This window comes from Podarcis pityusensis (genome assembly GCF_964106645.2).
Source record: "Podarcis pityusensis genome assembly, chromosome: 1".
In the NCBI taxonomy this organism is placed as follows: domain Eukaryota; kingdom Metazoa; phylum Chordata; class Lepidosauria; order Squamata; family Lacertidae; genus Podarcis; species Podarcis pityusensis.
The window spans coordinates 8,173,811-8,191,552 of record NC_138028.1 but is presented as its reverse complement, the minus strand read 5'-3'; the positions used below and the strand labels follow the sequence as shown (position 1 = coordinate 8,191,552).

At 46.9% G+C, this 17,742-nt stretch overlaps 1 protein-coding gene across 2 annotated transcripts in view; it reads right to left on the bottom strand.

Moving 5' to 3' along the window:
* DAAM1 (dishevelled associated activator of morphogenesis 1) overlaps positions 1-17,742 on the bottom strand; it is a 176,550-nt gene that overhangs the window by 68,119 nt on the left and 90,689 nt on the right. For both annotated transcript variants that reach the window (XM_081015552.1, XM_081015553.1), the window contains exon 4: positions 1,086-1,157. In XM_081015552.1, the coding sequence (XP_080871678.1) occupies positions 1,086-1,157 (72 nt within the window). The remainder of the gene's footprint in view (positions 1-1,085; positions 1,158-17,742) is intronic.

Here is a 17,742-nt window from a genome sequence, read left to right as displayed (position 1 = left end):
GGGGGCTGGAATTCTTACTGAGGGCGAATAGAGGCGGCTTCTTTTTTTTTGCAACCGCAGCATCTGCAGATCCCTTGACAAGGGCCAGAGCAGGAGCTGTGACCTGTGGGGGGATTGTGGGGGGTCTGGGAGCCCTGGATATGTGCAGCCCTTTCCCAACGCCTGCCAGGGAAGCTGCCGTTTTTGTTTACCTATTTCTTTCCATGTTATAGCACACCTGGATAGCTCATCTGGTTAGAGCGTGGTGCTCTTAATGACACGGTTGCAGGTTTGATCCCCAAATGAGACAACTCCATATGCCTGCATTGCAGGGGGTTGGACTAGGGGATCATCAGGATCCCTTCCAACTTCAGGGTCCCTTCTATAAGCCCACCCTTTGGAGGCGCAGGTCAGTTCTGTGTCCAGGGCAGCTGTCTTACCAGCTCCATCTGGTACTCCAGCTGAGACCGTACCTGCCCGCAGACTGCCTTGCCAGAGTGGTACATGCTCTGGTTATCTGCCGCTTGGACTACTGCAGTGTGCTCTATGTGGGGCTACCTTTGAAGGTGACCCAGAAACTACAACTAATCCAGAATGCGGCAGCTAGACTGGTGACTGGGAGCGGCCGCAGAGACCATATAACACCGGTCTTGAAAGGCCTACACTGGCTCCCAGTATGCGTTATATGTGCACAGAGTGGGCAGGCTATAATAATACTAATACTAATAGAGTTGGTGTCAACCCCTGGAGGGCACCACATTGACTATGCCTGTGCTAAACCATAGTTTTGTGTTATGAGAATGAACCCAAGGCTACGTGGACTCAAAGTCTCCCCACTGTGTAGCACAGAAAGTGAGTTCAGAAGGTCTGACTTATGTTCTGATTAACAGAGTCCAAACCTAGAAGGTTGTGATTTGGCTAAACTATGTTTAGTTGAAACAGTGCCAAACTTCAACCCACGGTTTATGAAGCTGGCTTGCTTTCACTAACCATCGCTAAGATCAACCACTTTTTAGGGTTCCTGCAACACAGCCCTGGTTTTAGTTCTCAGAACCATTCTTCTGTTTAAAGAAGCCAGAAAGCAGATTTCTCAATCCTCCACTTACAGCAGCCATGGAGTTAAGCTGATCAATGTAGAACTCTGGCCAGCTCGTGGCTCCTTTGTTTTCTTCTTGGTCCTGAAACAAAGAGACAAAGGGAACCAGGTCAGAAAACACAACACTGGTTTTGCATTACCCCAAGCAACTCACAGCTGCTCCCGAGACAGATGATTTGGTACACAATGATCCACCCTCCTGAAACTCGCTGATAAAAGTTACACAAATAGTTCAGATTATAACTGGAAACTCATGAGACGTGACATTTTTTAAAAGAGGTACTAAATGGGGAAGAGTTTATTCTCTTGCAGAAAAATGCTACTTGAGTGACAAGAAAATTACGAGCTTAAGATCATTCTTTCGTGTACACAGCAGAAATGGGCAACCTATTTTAAATCAAGGAACTCATTCCCTTCCTGTCCAGCATCCTTTGCGGAGAGTAGCCAACCAGATGACTATGAGAAGCCCACAAGCCTTTGGACATTTGGGGGGGCTGCATGTTAACTGCCCCTAAATCAGCATTAGAAATCCCCCAGGTGTACTTTGCAACTGGCAACTTTGCAACCACACGCAGATCTCTGAATGCCAGGCTGGCAACTGACCTCTCCATCTGGCTGGCCCCTCCAGCTTTCTTAAGCAGGCAAGCAGAAGACCTTATTTGTTGCATTTATCTCCCAACTTTTCCTCCAAGGAGTACATGGTTCACCCTCTTCCTCAGTTAATCCCTACAACGACCCTGTGAGGTACGGTAGGTTAGGAGGCTGCGAATGACTCTGAGGTCACCCCAGTGAGCTTCATGACTGAGTGGGGATTTGAACCCTGATCTCCAGGTCCTAGTCCGACACTCTAACCACTACACCACAACAGCTTCCTAGAGTCCTCCTGCTATGGGGCAGCTCTATAAATGAGGTAGGTAAATAAATATAGCCAAATGTCACTTAGAGAAGGCTCTGAAACATCTTCCTGGAAGCTTGAATTTCTTTCTAAATTGTTTCATTTGATGTTTTAATGTGTTGTGAACCACTCTGAGATTTTTTTCTTTAGATAGGTTTAGGGAATAAGTTTGTAAATATTAAATGAAATATGGAGAAGATGGGAAGTTAGATGTACTTTAAGAAGATCTACTGTCAGAATATATGATTTTATTCTTTTGTTTATTTTGTGTTTGGTGTAACAATTGATGTAGATGTATGGTTTTTCTTTTTGATTTTTGTTGGTGTTTATAATAAAGCATAATAAAAAAGAGATTTTTTTCCTTTAAAATATAAAGCGGTACAGAAATGAAATGAATAATAGTAACAACTTTCTTGAAGGAAAAAAAAAGGCACCTAGACATTCCGTTGTGAGTACTGTAATCTAGTTTTAAGGTGCCATTTGGCAATTAGTTTATATATCTGAGTTTCTAGCATTGCCCTAAATGAGCCAAACATGAAGAAAGCTATGCTCATGTGTCAAAAGGAACGTCAGGTTTTAAGTAGGCCTCACTGTCCTGGTCCATGTTTCTCAAGTCACCCTTCCAAGTGACAGGCAATTTTTTACAAATTAGGAAGTAAGGAAAAGAGAGGTGCGGAATGTGATAAGAAAACCAAGTTTGCTGCCAGTGAACCAGTTATCCCTGCTTACAAAAAGCTGGCAGATTCACGGTCATTTCTCCCCATCCCCAGAGAGGGTGGGGAGCACCAGCTGCCTTGAGCGCTGGGTATCACTGAACAATCCACTGCAGGAGAATTAGGTCACTCACAGACAAAACCGTTCACTCGGCTGGCAAAGAGCCAAGGGCTGGAGCGACGAGTTCACAGGAAGAAGAAGAAAACAGCTCTGCTTTCACGTTGCAAGCTCAAGCAAAACGGTGGATTAATTGTGGTGTTGCTCCAAGAGAGCGCAGCCCAAGGATCAGGATGTGAGGAAAGCAGGGGCCTAACCCAAAACATTGAGAGTTACATCTAAGTCTATACTCGTTGAAATTATTGGGCATGACTAACTTAGCATCAAACATTAAAAGCTTCCCTAAACAGGACTGTCTTCAGATGTCGTCTAAAAGTCTAGTAGTTGTTGTTCCTTTTGACCTCTGGTGGGAGGGCGTTCCACAGGGCAGGTGCCACCACCGAGAAGGCCCTCTGCCTGGTTCCCTGTAACTTGGCTTCTCTCAGTGAGGAAACCGCCAGAAGGCCCTCGGCGCTGGACCTCAGTGTCCGGGTAGAACGATGGGGGTGGAGACGCTCCTTCAGATATACTGAACCGAGGCCGTGTGGTGTAGTGGTTAAGAGCGGTAGTCTCGTAATCTGGGAAACCGGGTTCGCGTCTCCGCTCCTCCACATGCAGCTGCTGGGTGACCTTGGGCCAGTCACACTTCTTTGAAGTCTCTCAGCCCCACTCACCTCACAGAGTGTTTGTTGTGGGGGAGGAAGGGAAAGGAGATTGTTAGCCGCTTTGAGACTCCTTAAAGGGAGTGAAAGGCAGGATATCAAATCCAAACTCTTCTTCTTTAAAGGTCAGCACCAACCCTTTGAATTGTGCTCGGAAACGTACTGGGAGCCAATGGTTCTCATATCTCCTCTCAGTCTTCTCTTCTCCAGGCTAAACATACCCAGCTCCCACAATCAAGGTCTTGGTTTCCAGACCCTCAATCATCTTGGTTGCCTTTCTTTGCCCATGTTCCAGTTTGTCAACACCCTTCTTAAATTGTGGCGCCTAGAACCAGAAAAAGTATTCCAGGTGTGGTTTGACCAAGTAGAGTGGGACCATGACTTCCCTTGATGTTGACACAAGTCTTCTCTTGATGCAGCCTAGAATAGCATTAGCTTTATTTTCTTTTTTTTTCTTCTTCTTTTTTTGACAAAGTAATAAGAATAAAAATGTGCACCCCACCACCGAGACCATTCCATTATAACTATCCAACCTCCCAAAATTTCAGCACCTGTTGCGATGGTTTGAGCCCTTTCCATTTTAACAGTACACACCTTCTACAAACACTCTCCTCAAAATCGTTTCTCCTGCATATTTCCTGTCTTACCTTAATGGCACATGTTAATTTATCATGAATAGCTATATCCCACACCTCTTTATGCCATTCTTCTGTTTTATATTCTGCTTGACCCTTCCACTTCCTAGCTATCATAATTCGTGCAGCTTTCAATAAATTTGTGAGCAGGTCCTTCATAGCCTGCGAACCTTCCACCCCATAGTAAACGGATAATAATGTTCCCTCTGGACTTTCAGTCAGCTTTAATCCAGTGATTTCTGTTATCTCCTTAAACCCCTTTTGCCAGAAAAATCCTACATATTTACACCCCCACCACATGTGAATATAATTCCCAGTGGTGGTGTAGTGGTTAAGAGCGGTGGACTCATAATCTGGTGAACCGGGTTCGCATCTCCGCTCCTCCACATGCAGCTGCTGGGTGACCTTGGGCCAGTCACACTTCTTTGAAGTCTCTCAGCCCCACTCACCTCACAGAGTGTTTGTTGTGGGGGAGGAAGGGAAAGGAGATTGTTAGCCGCTTTAAGACTCCTTTGGGTAGTGATAAAGCGGGATATCAAATCCAAACTCTTCTTCTCTTTGTCTTCAGTTTCCTGGCATCCCCTCCAACGTAATACCAAATATTCTTTGTTTATTTGATTTAATCTGACTGGTGTTAAATACCATCTCCAAACTAATTTATAATACTTTTCTTTTATTCTTATAGACAACATTTTCAAGCATTAGCTTTCTTTTGCTGCTGCATCACCCTGTTAACTCAGGTACTTCAGATAGGTTCTGCAGCCCAAGGTAATTCACTTAGGGGAAGGCCATAGCTCAGTGGTAGAGCATTTGCCTTGCATGCCAAGGGTCTCAGGTAAAATTCCTGGCTTCTTCAGGTAGGGCTGGGAATGTCCCTTGCCTGAAACCCTGACGCGCCTCTGCTAGTCAATGTAGACAATACTGAGCTTGGTGGACCAATGTATGGTATAAGTAGCATCTACTTGTAGTCAGCATGCAGATCCGTCTCTTGGTTCATCTCAGACTTCACCACTGCAACAGGGTCCCCATTCAGGGGACCATCCATAACTGATCAAGGACTGCAAGGTGGAGACCTCCCAGGTGAAGATGTGCTCCCAACTCCCCCAGCAGACATAACAGGAAAAGGTGAAGTCTCTTGGCCTGTTATAACAAGGGTGTCTCTGAACATTAAATTGAAGCTCATACAACAAAATATTTAGAATATACTGGACCCCATTATGTTTGTTTTAGAAAAGGGCTATCTAAGGTATCTAACTGTTGGATATGCAAGAGGGATAATGCTTCTCTAAAACATGCTTTTTCATTGTCCTATATTGAAGGATTTTTGGCAGAAGGTAACTGAAACCACCAACGGAACAACCTTACATTTACAAAGCAAAATATCCTCTTGAATTATATACCCAGCACATGGAACCTCACAAAAGGACAATATGAGTGGACTCTCTGTGCCCTTACCACAGCAAAAAGACTGATACTGATGAATTGGAAAAATAAAAATGCAGCTCCCTTCTATGATTGGATTGAAGACTTATACAAGCTTGCAACGTTATCAACAACTTGCATATAAATGCAGACTTGCCATAGACAAATTCAAGGATATTTGGAATCCATTCTTACAAATATTGTAGTAGGTTAAGATCTGGTGAAGTACAATAACAACTTTGTAAATTATACAGTTTTGCCCCCCCCCCCTTTATTTTCCTTTCTACACGGATTCTGTTTCTCTTTCTCTCTTTTACTTACGTCTCACAATGCTTTAGTGCACATATAATTATGGACTTCTTGACCTTTCAACAGAGATGTTTAAAAAAAAAAAAAGTCTTCCGGCCAAGAGGTGATGGGGAACCTCTGACCTCTGACCCTTCTGAAGGTGATGGACTCCCACCAGCCTCACCTGGCATGGTCAGTGAGGGGGGGGTTGTTGTCCGGCAGCCCCCGCAAGGCCACAGTTGCCTCATCTCTGTGTTCAGAAATGCAGCAACATTCATTTCCTTGTCTTTAAGTGAACCCATCTATGCGATTGCGAGTGCAAGTCTGTGGGCAGGAGGAAGAGTCGACAGCCTGAGAGGAAATTACAGAGACATTCTCTGCTGATTTCTTGGCAGCAGTGGCTGGAGCTGCTCTTGGTGAAGATTTTAATTGCAGTGGAGGAATCGGAGAGGTCAGCATCGTAAACTTTTCGCTGGGAGCTGAGTAGCTAGAAAGCCAGGACATGTTTGAGACCTCTTCGAAAGCAGTGATCCTGAATTATCCTGAGTGAGCAAAACCACCTCATTCCAGAGCAGAAAACCGATTTGCTAGTGCTCAAAACCTTTTCGTGTTCATTAACTGCAGGAAGAGGAAACTCTACAATTGGAAAATCCCGCTCTCGCATAGATGTTACTGGGGGGAGGCAGACAGTGGGGGTGATATGAAAAGGGCCATCTTGGGATAGGGATCTAAATAGCCACTGATCCTACAAGTAAGTTCAACAGGAGTGTAACATTTTTTTAAAGCTCTTCTTCTTCTTCCATCATCATAATCATCATCCCAGGGCGGTTCACAACAGTTTCTTGGTGTCTGATCAACTAAATAGAATTTATCCATAATAGAATTAATAGGAAATAATAAAATAATAGGAAATCAGCCCTAAGTGCTCACTGCCACAGACAATATTGAAAACTTGAAAGCCTCTTTATCACCTCATTTGTTTTCTGGGGGTTTGGAGGTGGGGAAGGAAGTCTCAGGGCTGCATTACCCTGCCTTAACCCCTTTACACCCCCCGCTGACCACATCTAGTTATATTTTAATGCTACATTTCTATATGAAAGGATGTTGGTCATTTCCACCCACCCACTGCCCCAGGAAACGGAGTCGCATTTGGAAAAGGCAGGAGAAATTAGCTCAGCAATAAAACGTTTCCTGCTCTTCTCTCTTTCCTTCAGGCCTGGCCCAACTCTCAAAACCACAGAGCATCCCCAGACCAAACACGAAACATCGACACGGCAGACCAAATGAAACACGTCGAGAAAGAGAGCGAGATGGAAGCGTACGCAGCAAAAAGTACAGTTCCCCTAGTTGATATATATCTCCACTCTTCTTGCAGAGAATGTGCGCGCTTGATTAAAAACCGAACGATGTGCTACGCTGGCCCAAGCAGAAGTGTCAAGCGAAGGAAGCGAGTTTGCTCACTAGAAAAGTTTTGTCTCTTTTGGAAAGTAAATGCAGAAGTGCGATTCCTCCTCCTCCTTCAAGTAACCACAGGGATCTTACATGTTTATAGCTGCCAATCTCCGTTCCATTTCTGGCCTCGTTTACCAGCACACACTAAAATCTCTGCCTGCCAAGACTTGGTTTGGCTGACTGAAGTCATCCATTCACCGTAAGAAAGAGGCTTCCACAACTGTCAAGAAATTTAACACCTACAGCTCAAGCCAAGGAATGCCATTCAGTCGCCACTGGGGTTCGAGGGAAAGTTGTTGTGCTGCCACAAGGAAGCGGAATACGCAACAAAGCATGAAGTTTCAGGAGGGACAACGGGCAGAGATTCTTAAGTCACGCGAGGGACTGTCAAAAGTGGGTCTTCCACTCAAATGGAGGTAGCGCTTTTCAAGCTCTGCAGATTTCCCTTGGAAGCTGTTTGTTTTAACATTACCGTATTTTCGCTCTATAAGATGCACCAGACCACAAGACGCACCTAGTTTTTGGAGGAGGAAAACAAGAGAAAAAAAATCTGACTCTCAGAAGCCAGAACAGCAAGAGGGATCATTGCACAGTGAAAGCAGCAATCCCTCTTGCTGTTCTGGCTTCTGTGATAGCTGCGCAGCCTGCATTCGCTCCATAAGACGCACACACATTTCCCCTTACATTTTAGGAGGGAAAAAGTAAGTCTTATAGAGCAAAAAATACAGTACTTAGAAACCATCTGACATTGCCACCATCTGGAGGTGCAGGCTTGGGGATCATCGGATCTTGACAGCTTTCACACACTAATACCACATGCTATAGAATTATTTCGGTTATATTTTATCTGCACCATCAGAATGAATTTCAGGAATTTCCGTGCAGCCTGAGCAGGAGTAGTGAACAATATTATAGTGAACTGTCGTTGCTTGTCTTCACTTACCCCACTGCCCTGCTCACAGCTGCGAAGAATATTCTCACGTGATGAATGGTCCGTGTCACCATTAAGAAAAAGAGGTCAGAATAGGCCAATATATATGTGGACTGTCCTTGGATCAAGTGACTTTTCGTCATTTAAGTTCTCAAAGTTCTTAAACTAGTTCAAGGTTGTCATCTAAACAAGCCAGATGTTGAAGGGATAGTCATTCCGTCATCTGAAAAATAAGACTTGAGAGCCATCTTCCTCAAAAATGGCAACTAGACATTCCATTTCAGGGGCTGTAACCTTGGTTTACAAGGGACGCGGGTGGCGCTGTGGGTTAAACCATAGAGCCTAGGACTTGCCGATCAGAAGGTCGGCGATTCGAATCTCCATGATGGGCTGAGCTCCCGTTGCTCGGTCCCTGCTCCTGCTAACCTAGCAGTTCGAAAGCACGTCAAAGTGCAAGTAGATAAATAGGTACCGCTCTGGTGGGAAGGTAAACTGTGTTTCCGTGCGCTGCTCTGGTTTGCCAGAAGCGGCTTAGTCATGCTGGCCACATGACCCGGAAGCTGTACGCCGGCTCCCTCGGCCAATAAAGCGAGATGAGCGCCGCAACCCCAGAGTCGGCCACGACTGGACCTAATGGTCAGGGGTCCTTTTACCTTTACCTTTAACCTTGGTTTACATTTGGCGCCTAGGTGATATATCTGAGTTTCTAACACTGCTGATGTTAAACTCAGCTGCAATACTTCAGCTGTTCATTGCAAGTGCTGTATCTCAACTTATCCCCTACACACATGTATACCAACCATACTGGAACCACCCAACATTATAAAGAACATAGATCTAGTGGGAAATTTCTGCTTCTCACTCCAATTCCCCAAGGAACGTAATGGGACCAGGCTATACAGAGGCCAGATCTCATCCGCCCCCAAAAGCAGACTACTCATTTTGATTACAGGATGTTAATCAGCAAGGAAGGGGTGAAAACAGAGGATGCTTCATTGACTACATAGGAAGTGTCACCGAAGGCAATAGGCTATTAGCCTGACCCTGACCCAACATCCCCTTCTTCCCATCTGCCGGTTTGTGCCGGGGGGGGGGGGGGGAAGAAAGGTTAAATGAGAAGATTTCCTGGGAGACTAGGAGAATTGGAAAGCCTAAAGCATTACCAAAGGGCAGAGGAGAGGGGGGCGGAAGAGATTTTGCTATATATTTTATTGATCCCGGATGGGCATAAGACTTAAGGCTTGTTTAAGGAGCAAGATCAGCAGAAGCATTTTTGCACATCTACCCAGGATTAACTTTACATTCCCTCAAGGGAGAGGAGTCATGTGCGAAGGAACATCTCAGGCTTGGGCAGCAAGTACCGTATTTTTCGCTCTATAAGACGCACCAGACCACAAGATGCACCTAGTTTTTGGAGGAGGAAAACAAGAAAAAAAATATTCTGAATCTCAGAAGCCAGAACAGCAAGAGGGATCGCTGTGCAGTGAAAGCAGCAATCCCTCTTGCTGTTCTGGCTTCTGGGATGGCTGCGCAGCCTGCATTCACTCCATAAGACGCACACACATTTCCCCTTACTTTTTAGGAGAGAAAAAGTGAGTCTTATATAGAGCAAAAAATACGGTAGTCTAAGGACGTGATTGCCCAGTTTCACCTTTGCAGCTTCTAAAAAAAACCCCACACCAAATAAATTCAGGTGCTTTTATTAAATTGATACAATAATGGGAGGTGCCAATGAATATGGGAACTACTAAGGAAGGGCCTCTTTGCGAGCCCCACTTGGGCACCCCAGAAACTGGCATTCAGAGACATACTCCCTACAATAGATGTTTGAGTTTTCTGGAGGCTAGGGAAGCGGATATTTTAGAGAGGCTATAAACAAATATATCCACTAAGAATATGTTCGTTTCTAGAATCCTTATCCCACATTTTGACGACGTCCCTCAAAGCAGTTTAGAAAAGATAATAAAACAATTCGTTCCAAAGTAAACATTAAAATCAATTAAAGGCATCTATCATAAAGCAGGCACCTTAAGGCAATTTTAAAGCAATTTCAACTCCCAGCGGTTGAAAAACCATGCCAGCAAATTGGACCCAATAGCACCATCCTGTACATATCGCTTGCCTTGCAGTCTCTGTTGAAAATTGTACTCATGATGTATAGAGCAAGGGGACCTAATTGTATCTGGCAAATGTTACAAGGTATGGCTTTTTAAACACACACACACACACACACACACACACACACACACACACTGCTGCCCAGGGAAGACTCCATCACTTATATTTGTCCTCTCTATTAAAAACAAACAAACCAAAAAAAGGTTCAGCATCCCACATACACACAGTGCTTGCATTTACATTTCATTTGCTGCAGGAGCAAAGGGAAAATCTGAATTGCGATCTCAAAAATACTACCAAGATCAGAACAGAACTGGGCAGAGTCCAGATTTTTCAGTTCCTCTGCGGTGGTGAAATCATGCTCAATCAGTGGAAAGGCTGTGGTTCAATGGTAGGGCACACACTTCGCATGTAATGTAACAGGAGTCAGGGTTCAACCCTTGGCATCTCAAGCTAGGAATGGGGAATTCTGGACAGCCACTGACCGTCAGAATACAGAGCTGGTTAGCATCCTGCGCTCCCTAGGTAGCAGTTCAGAGCAGAACGAAATGCTAGGCAGCCTGCAACTTTAGGATGCCCACAAAACGGCCAAACCTTATTAGGAAGGGCTGAGTTGCAACCAGTCACATGGGTTGGGAGAAGGGCTTACAGAGTGTAACAACAACACAACAACAGCATAGTTTAACTACCGAAGTGGTTTCTGAGTGGTTGACAAGCATAAAACCAATGATAAAAAATGGAAACGCACATAATTGAAACACAAAATGAAACAATTCCGTCAAAACACCAAAATAGGCAACCAGTTAAAAGATGCAACAAAACAAGCCCCTTAAAACAGCCTAACCACTAAACAGGCAGTTCCCAAGTCAGAAGACCACGGGAACGCTTTTCTGAACAGGTGTGTCTTCCACAGCCGGCGGAATGCCAATACTGATGGGGCCCCTCGGATTTCAGCGGGGAGAGCTTTCCATGGTGCAAGAGCCCCCAGCGGGGAAAGCCCACCTCTGCGATCATTGCTAATGAGGCCCCATTCGTGGATCTTAATGCCCTTAACTGGACAATATAGGGGGACTTTGCCTAAAGCAACCCTGGGCAATTGAGGCCCACAGATGAAGCAGGCGTTGTTGGGTCACAAAGCCCCCAGACAAGCAGACAGCATGTAGGACCTTGGACAGCTACAAGAGAAGGTGTTTCTGCAAGGAGCTGGAGCCAGCTGGAGCCTTACGGAGGGTAATCAAGGCTGAAGTGTGGTAGGCTCCATCTACCTGGAGATGCTGTCCGGCTGTCTGGCTGAGGGTGCTTGCCTTATAGCAGGCTTCCTCAAACTTGGCCCTCTAGATGTTTTTGGCCTACAACTCCCATGATCCCTAACTAGCAGGACCAGTGGTCAGGGATGATAGGAATTGTAGTCTCAAAACATCTGGAGGGCCAAGGTTGGGGAAGCCTGCCTTATAGCCTCTGGAAGAGGAACTGCAGGGGATTCTGAGCCAGAGGATGGTGGCAGGCAAGGACTTGAGAGAGAAGCCAGGAGTTCTGCTCCTGTGGATGTCGCTGGAGCCTGGTTTTCATTTTAAAAGGGCATCAGATGCCAATCAACCAAATGCCTGGTTAAAGAGGTTAACCAAATGTCTGGTTAAAGAGGAACGTTTTTGCCTGGCACCTCAAGGTGTATAACGAAGGCGCCAGACGAACCTCCCCGGGGAGAGCATTTCACAAACGGGGAGCCATTGCGGAAAAGGCTTTAAACCTGATCAAGCAAGCTGCAGAGTTACTAAATCTCCCTTCCTCCCAAGGCAACCTCTTTGAGCTGTGCGCTCCTTCAAGGATTGCAGAATTTCCCACTTTGGCTGCTTTTGCACAGCTGCTGAGCTCTGAGTAGCACACAAGCTCTTTGATGAATTGCAGAAAAATGCTTCCCATGCAGTTTGCTCAGCTGCTTGGTCAAAGGTCCCGCCACACTGAACCTATGGATTTCAACACGAAGGCTGAAACTCGGCTCTAGCTCAAAAACAGGCCATTGGCTGTACAACTTTTTGGGGGTGGGTGGGAAGGAAGAAACCTCCTTATCTCTGCACCTGTGGCTTAATCCCAGCTGAAGGCTCACAGCAGCTTCCTGGATTTTGCTGATTTGCAGACAAGGCAGGACACAGCGCTGTGACATCCCTGTCTGGGGTCAGGTGACCAAGCCATGTTTAGCCCAAATATGGAAACAAGGGAGCAGGAAGGCGGGGGGGGGGGAGGTCTCTGAAAGGAAGAGTGGCAAGTGAAAGAAGCTAAAATATAGCAGCGCCGGGTCAGAATTATGTAGCCGAGATGGAGATTTCCTCTTTCCTCACCTCCCAGAGCAATCATTTCCTCCTCTGGGAGACGATGCTTCACTAGAGCACTCTCAGTTAAAAGCACAACAGAAACCCAACTGAGGAAATCAAAGCTGGGACAGATATCTGCGGGCAGCGAAAGAACGGAAGGACGCTGCTGTTCTCATCTTTTTCCCAAGGCCAATCTTTAAAACGCATTACACAGGAGTAAGCCACCCAGTTGAGATTCCCGTTTCCATGCGAACCTATCTGTCATACTTCCCAAGGCAACACAAGAACTGAAACACAGTTATCCCACCATTTTGTAGTGTAATCCTCCGAACAAAATTAACGTGAACTTAGATGCATTATATTAGCCTGCCTAAAACTGCGTATACTAGTGAAAACACCATACAGGAGCTCATTATATTATTGAATGTATATGCCACCTTTTTGCAAAACACCACGGCAACACAAAAAACATTATTATTATTTCATTTATTATGCTGTTGTGTCGCAAACAATCTGGCAAGCCGTGAGGGCCGCAAATACTCCCAAGTTGCAGTTCTGAAATCTGCTCCACTCAAAAGTTCAGCCTTTTTATTTTATTTTAAAAAAGGGGAATCACAAGAGATTATGTGTTTATTACAGTTGCCCCCATTTTATAGGGGAGGAAGGATTCCCAGACTCAGCCCAGCCCTGTTCCTGTTATGGAGCATTTGGGTATGTGACCTTCTGGCTGGGTAACGAGAGGCAGATAAGTCCTCACACGACTGTAGACTGGGAAGTTCCGTTTAATAAAAACAAGGGTTTAAGTAAAACAGGAGGAGGGGGCGAATTGCAGGTGCAAGTCACAAAACGTACTAAAAATGTTCTTTCTGGTTCGGGGATGAGGAAGCTGTGGCACCTGAGAAGTTGTTGGCTTCCAGTTCCTATCGCCTCAGAATCCAATAGAGAGGCGCCATTTTGTGCCCAAGATTGAGGAGCACGCCACGCAACACATCATTGGCAGGAGACCAATCAGAGAGCCCGGCATGGCGCAGGGCCTCTCGCATGCTCAGGAGCAACCAGCGCCATGTTTGGTGTCCTCTGCCCCCTCAACACTGAGAGGGCCCAGTCCCCCACCAGCAGATATTGAGGGGGGCCAAAGACACGTTGCCCCTAGACTGAGTTGGTGCACATGGTGACCATCCTGGTTGGGGATGATAGGAGTTGGAATCTGTAGATTTGGTTTACAACAAATCTAACAGCATCTGAAGGGCTGAAGGCTCCTTCTCTCTCTTTCTCTCTCTCTCTTCCCCGCTGCCCCTGGATCCATGCTGCAGGTAAGGCTAAAAGATGGATTATTGCTCTGTTTATTTCAACAATCTATACCAGTGTTTCCCAAACTTGGGTCTCCAGCTGTTGTTGGACTACAACTCCCATCATCCCTAGCTAGCAATGCCAGCGGTCAGGGATGATGGGAACTGTAGTTCGAAAACAGCAGGAGGCCCAAGTTTGGGATCTTCATACATATTAATGACAACTGTCTTGTGGTATACAGCCAAGAATACAATATAAAAGGTAAAGGTAAAGGGACCCCTGACCGTTAGGTCCAGTCGTGGCCGACTCTGGGGTTGCGGCGCTCATCTTGCTTTATTGGCCGAGGGAGCCGGTGTACAACTTCCGGGTTATGTGGCCAGCATGACTAAGCCACTTCTGGCGAACCAGAGCGGCGCACGGAAACGCCATTTACCTTCCCGCCAGAGCGGTACCTATTTATCTACTTGCACTTTGATGTGCTTTTGAACTGCTAGTGTCAGGGAACTGACATCGGAGCTAGAGGCGGAGGGAAGGCTCTCAAATGATGCTGGAGAAGGGCCCAGCAGGGAGAGAGGCAGCTCAGCAGATGGGGAAGCAAATCAGCGCAACACCAGGGATAAAGGGGGGCAGATGGGGGAATCGGCGAGAGGGCTCCAGGACTCTTCACCAGACACCAGCGGGGAGAGCACGGGTCCTCCGCTACCCACGCCCTCCCTGCGCAGAAGACTTCCGCGCAGGGAGAGTAGGAGGAGACTTGGCGTCAAACAACTTTTATGTTGGAAAAGGTTTAAGAAATGCCCACTGACGGATTCTGCTAGCGACTGAGGCAGCCACGAAGTGAAGGGCTGTCCAGACAGAAAGGTTTAACAAGGCAACATAGCCAGGAGAGGCGGCAACTTACGCACGAGCAACCCCTACTCATTACAGCTAGGTTGGCAGGAGCAGGGACCGAGCAACGGGAGCTCACCCTGTCACGGGGATTCAAACCACCAACCTTCTGATCGGCAAGTCCTAGGCTCTGTGGTTTAACCCACAGTGCCACCCGCATCCCAAGAATACAATATAGATAACAGTTAAAAAGCTATAAAAGCAGAACTTGGTTCAAATTGCCCGCTGGAATTAAAAGTCTTCTGTAGCCACCAGAAATTCAACAGGGAGGGCGACCTGTCTGACTGAAACTGGAAGGGCTTTCCATGAAATTGAGCTCATAATGCAGAACTCCTGGCTCCAGGTGCATATGAGCCATGGGGGACCACTGACAAGAGACCGCCCAGAAGACCTCAATTGCCTAGGAAGGGATATAAGGGGTCAGGAGGTCCCTGAAATCTCCTGGATCCAAGTTCTTAAAGGATGGGGTTCAATTCTGCTTGGCTCAGCTGTGTACGCTAATTCCTCACAGAGAAAGAAGGATTTGACTCTTGCTGGCAGATGAGGGTCTGACCCCGCTCAGTTACTCACTAACTTTCCCCCACCCTGTGCGCCAATTTTGGTAGGTGGATCACCCACCTGTCCATCACTCTGTCATTATGATATCACAGGAGTGGCAGGCAGCCCGTCCCGCCCACCAGCTAAAGTTGTCCCAGAGAGGTGGTGGGAGATAAACAACGGCCACCTCCTCTGAAGCCATCTTCCCCAACCGAGGGTGCTCCCAGATGATGCCGAACTACAACTCCCATCAGCCCTTGCCACTGCCCCATGCTGGGGCAGCGGTCCTGCAACATGTGGAGACTCTGGGCTGGACAAGGCAGCTCCAAAGGCTCAAACTCCACACCCACGTATGCTAGAGAAAGGACATTTCGCCTTGTACAGCCCCAGCCCTAGATATCAGAATATTCCCATCGCTATAGAACAGGTTGACCCAATGTGGTTTCTTTCCTCCTGCCTCCCCTGCTTTCATTTCCTTTGGAGGTTCTTGCTCTCCAAAGATCTGGCCAGAGGGATTCAAAAATGTGTGCCAGAAATGTCAGCTTCTTCCTAGAGCGCTGAAACGGACAGATGCGCTAATGTGCTCATTTCACACCATCGCTGGAAGGGTAAGAGAGTAAATTGCTACCCTGCCAGTCACACACACTCAAAAGGGCGAGCCAATTTCAGTGGTCACCAGCGCCCTGGGGCAAAGTGGCAAATGAGACTGAAATATCCCATTAAAGGCAGAAGAACTTTGCAGGAAAGGCATATGGTGCATGCACATCATAGAATCGTAGAGTCGGGACACTAAGGGTCATCTAGTCCAACCCCCTGCAATGCAGGAATCTCAGCTGATGCATCCATGACAGATGGCCATCCAACCTCTGCTTAAAAATCTCCAAGGAAGTAGAGTCCACCACCTTCCGAGGGAGACCGTTCCACTGTCAAACAGCTCCCACCGTCAGAAAGTTCTTCCTGATGTTTAGTCGGAAATCTCCTTTCTTGTAACTCGAAGCCACTGGTTAGAGTCCTACCCTCCAGAGCAGGAGAAAACAAGCTTGTTCCCTCTTCCATGTGAGATATTTGAAGATATCATTGGTAGGGTTGCTGAGCTCAAGCTTGTAGCCAGAAACCTCGTCATCGAGGGCCCCAGGGGTGCAGCCAGGGAAAGAGGTCCAAGCAGAACAGCAAAAACCTACATTCAGGTACCCTAAGAGCTTCTCAAGTGGCTCATAAATATGTTAAAGAAACAAACACTATAAATTCTCTCTTTCCTAGCATACAAGTCCTTGTGTCTAAGCTATTTTATCTGCAGATGGCCTTCTGTGAATCACCTTAAAAAGGCAAGAAGCATAGTTCAGGGGGTTGCATGAAAAGGGCTGCGGGTTCAAACCCTGATGTCTCCTGGTAAGGCTGGAGATGGGGTGGGAAGACTCCTAAAGACAGCCTGGAGAGTTGTTGCCAGTCAGTGCCGACAATACTGAGGTAAATGGACCAACAGTCTGACGCTTTTTAAGGCAGCTAGCTCCCTGTGTTCCTACTTCCACTGAGAAGACCCTGGCCCTGGTGGAGGATAGTCCGACTGACTTCCTTAGGGCCCGGGACCTCTAAACTATGGTTGTTCATGGACCTTAAGGTCCTCTGCAGGGCAGACCAGGAGAGGCGGTCCCATAAATACAAGTTGGAAGGGATCCAAGGGTCATCTAGTCCAACCCCCTGCAATGCAGGAATCTCGGCTAAAGCATCCAGGACAGATGGCCATCCGACCTCTGCTTTAAAATCTCCACGGAAGGAGTCCACCACCTCTCATGGGAATCTGATCCACTGCCGAAGCGAAAAGGTGTTTTCGAGCATAACTCTTTCCCTTGGCCTTTGAGAAACTGCCTAAGTTTTGTGCAGCTGTTCTCCGGACAAGATAAGGAGCTCCCTGACAAAGAATCAGGCCATCTGGCTTAGCATTGTCTTACCCTGACTGGCAGTGGCTGCTCAGGGTTTCACAGAGAGGTCACTCTCAGCCCTACCTCGTACCTATGGGACCGCCTCTCCCAATATGCCCCACGGAGGACCTTAAGGTCCATAAACAGCAACACCCTAGAGGTCCCGGGCCCTAAGGAAGTCAGATTAGCCTCAACCAGGGCCAGGGCCTTTTCAACACTGGCCCCGGCCTGGTGGAACGCTCTGTCTCATGAGACCAGGGCCCTGCGGCATCTGATTTCTTTCCGCAGGGCCTGTAAGACAGAGTTGTTCTGCCTGGCCTTTGGCTTGGAATCAACTTGATCCCCTCCCCCTCTTTCCTTTTTTCTTTCTCTTTCTGTGATGGAACTCCTATTTGTGGACTTCCCTGGCTTTTTTCTGGCCCATGTAGGACCAGTCTGGATAGTTGGCCTTGGTGAAGACTTGACGTTTTCATCCCCAAAAAAGTTCTTTACTGTATTTGAGTTCATACTG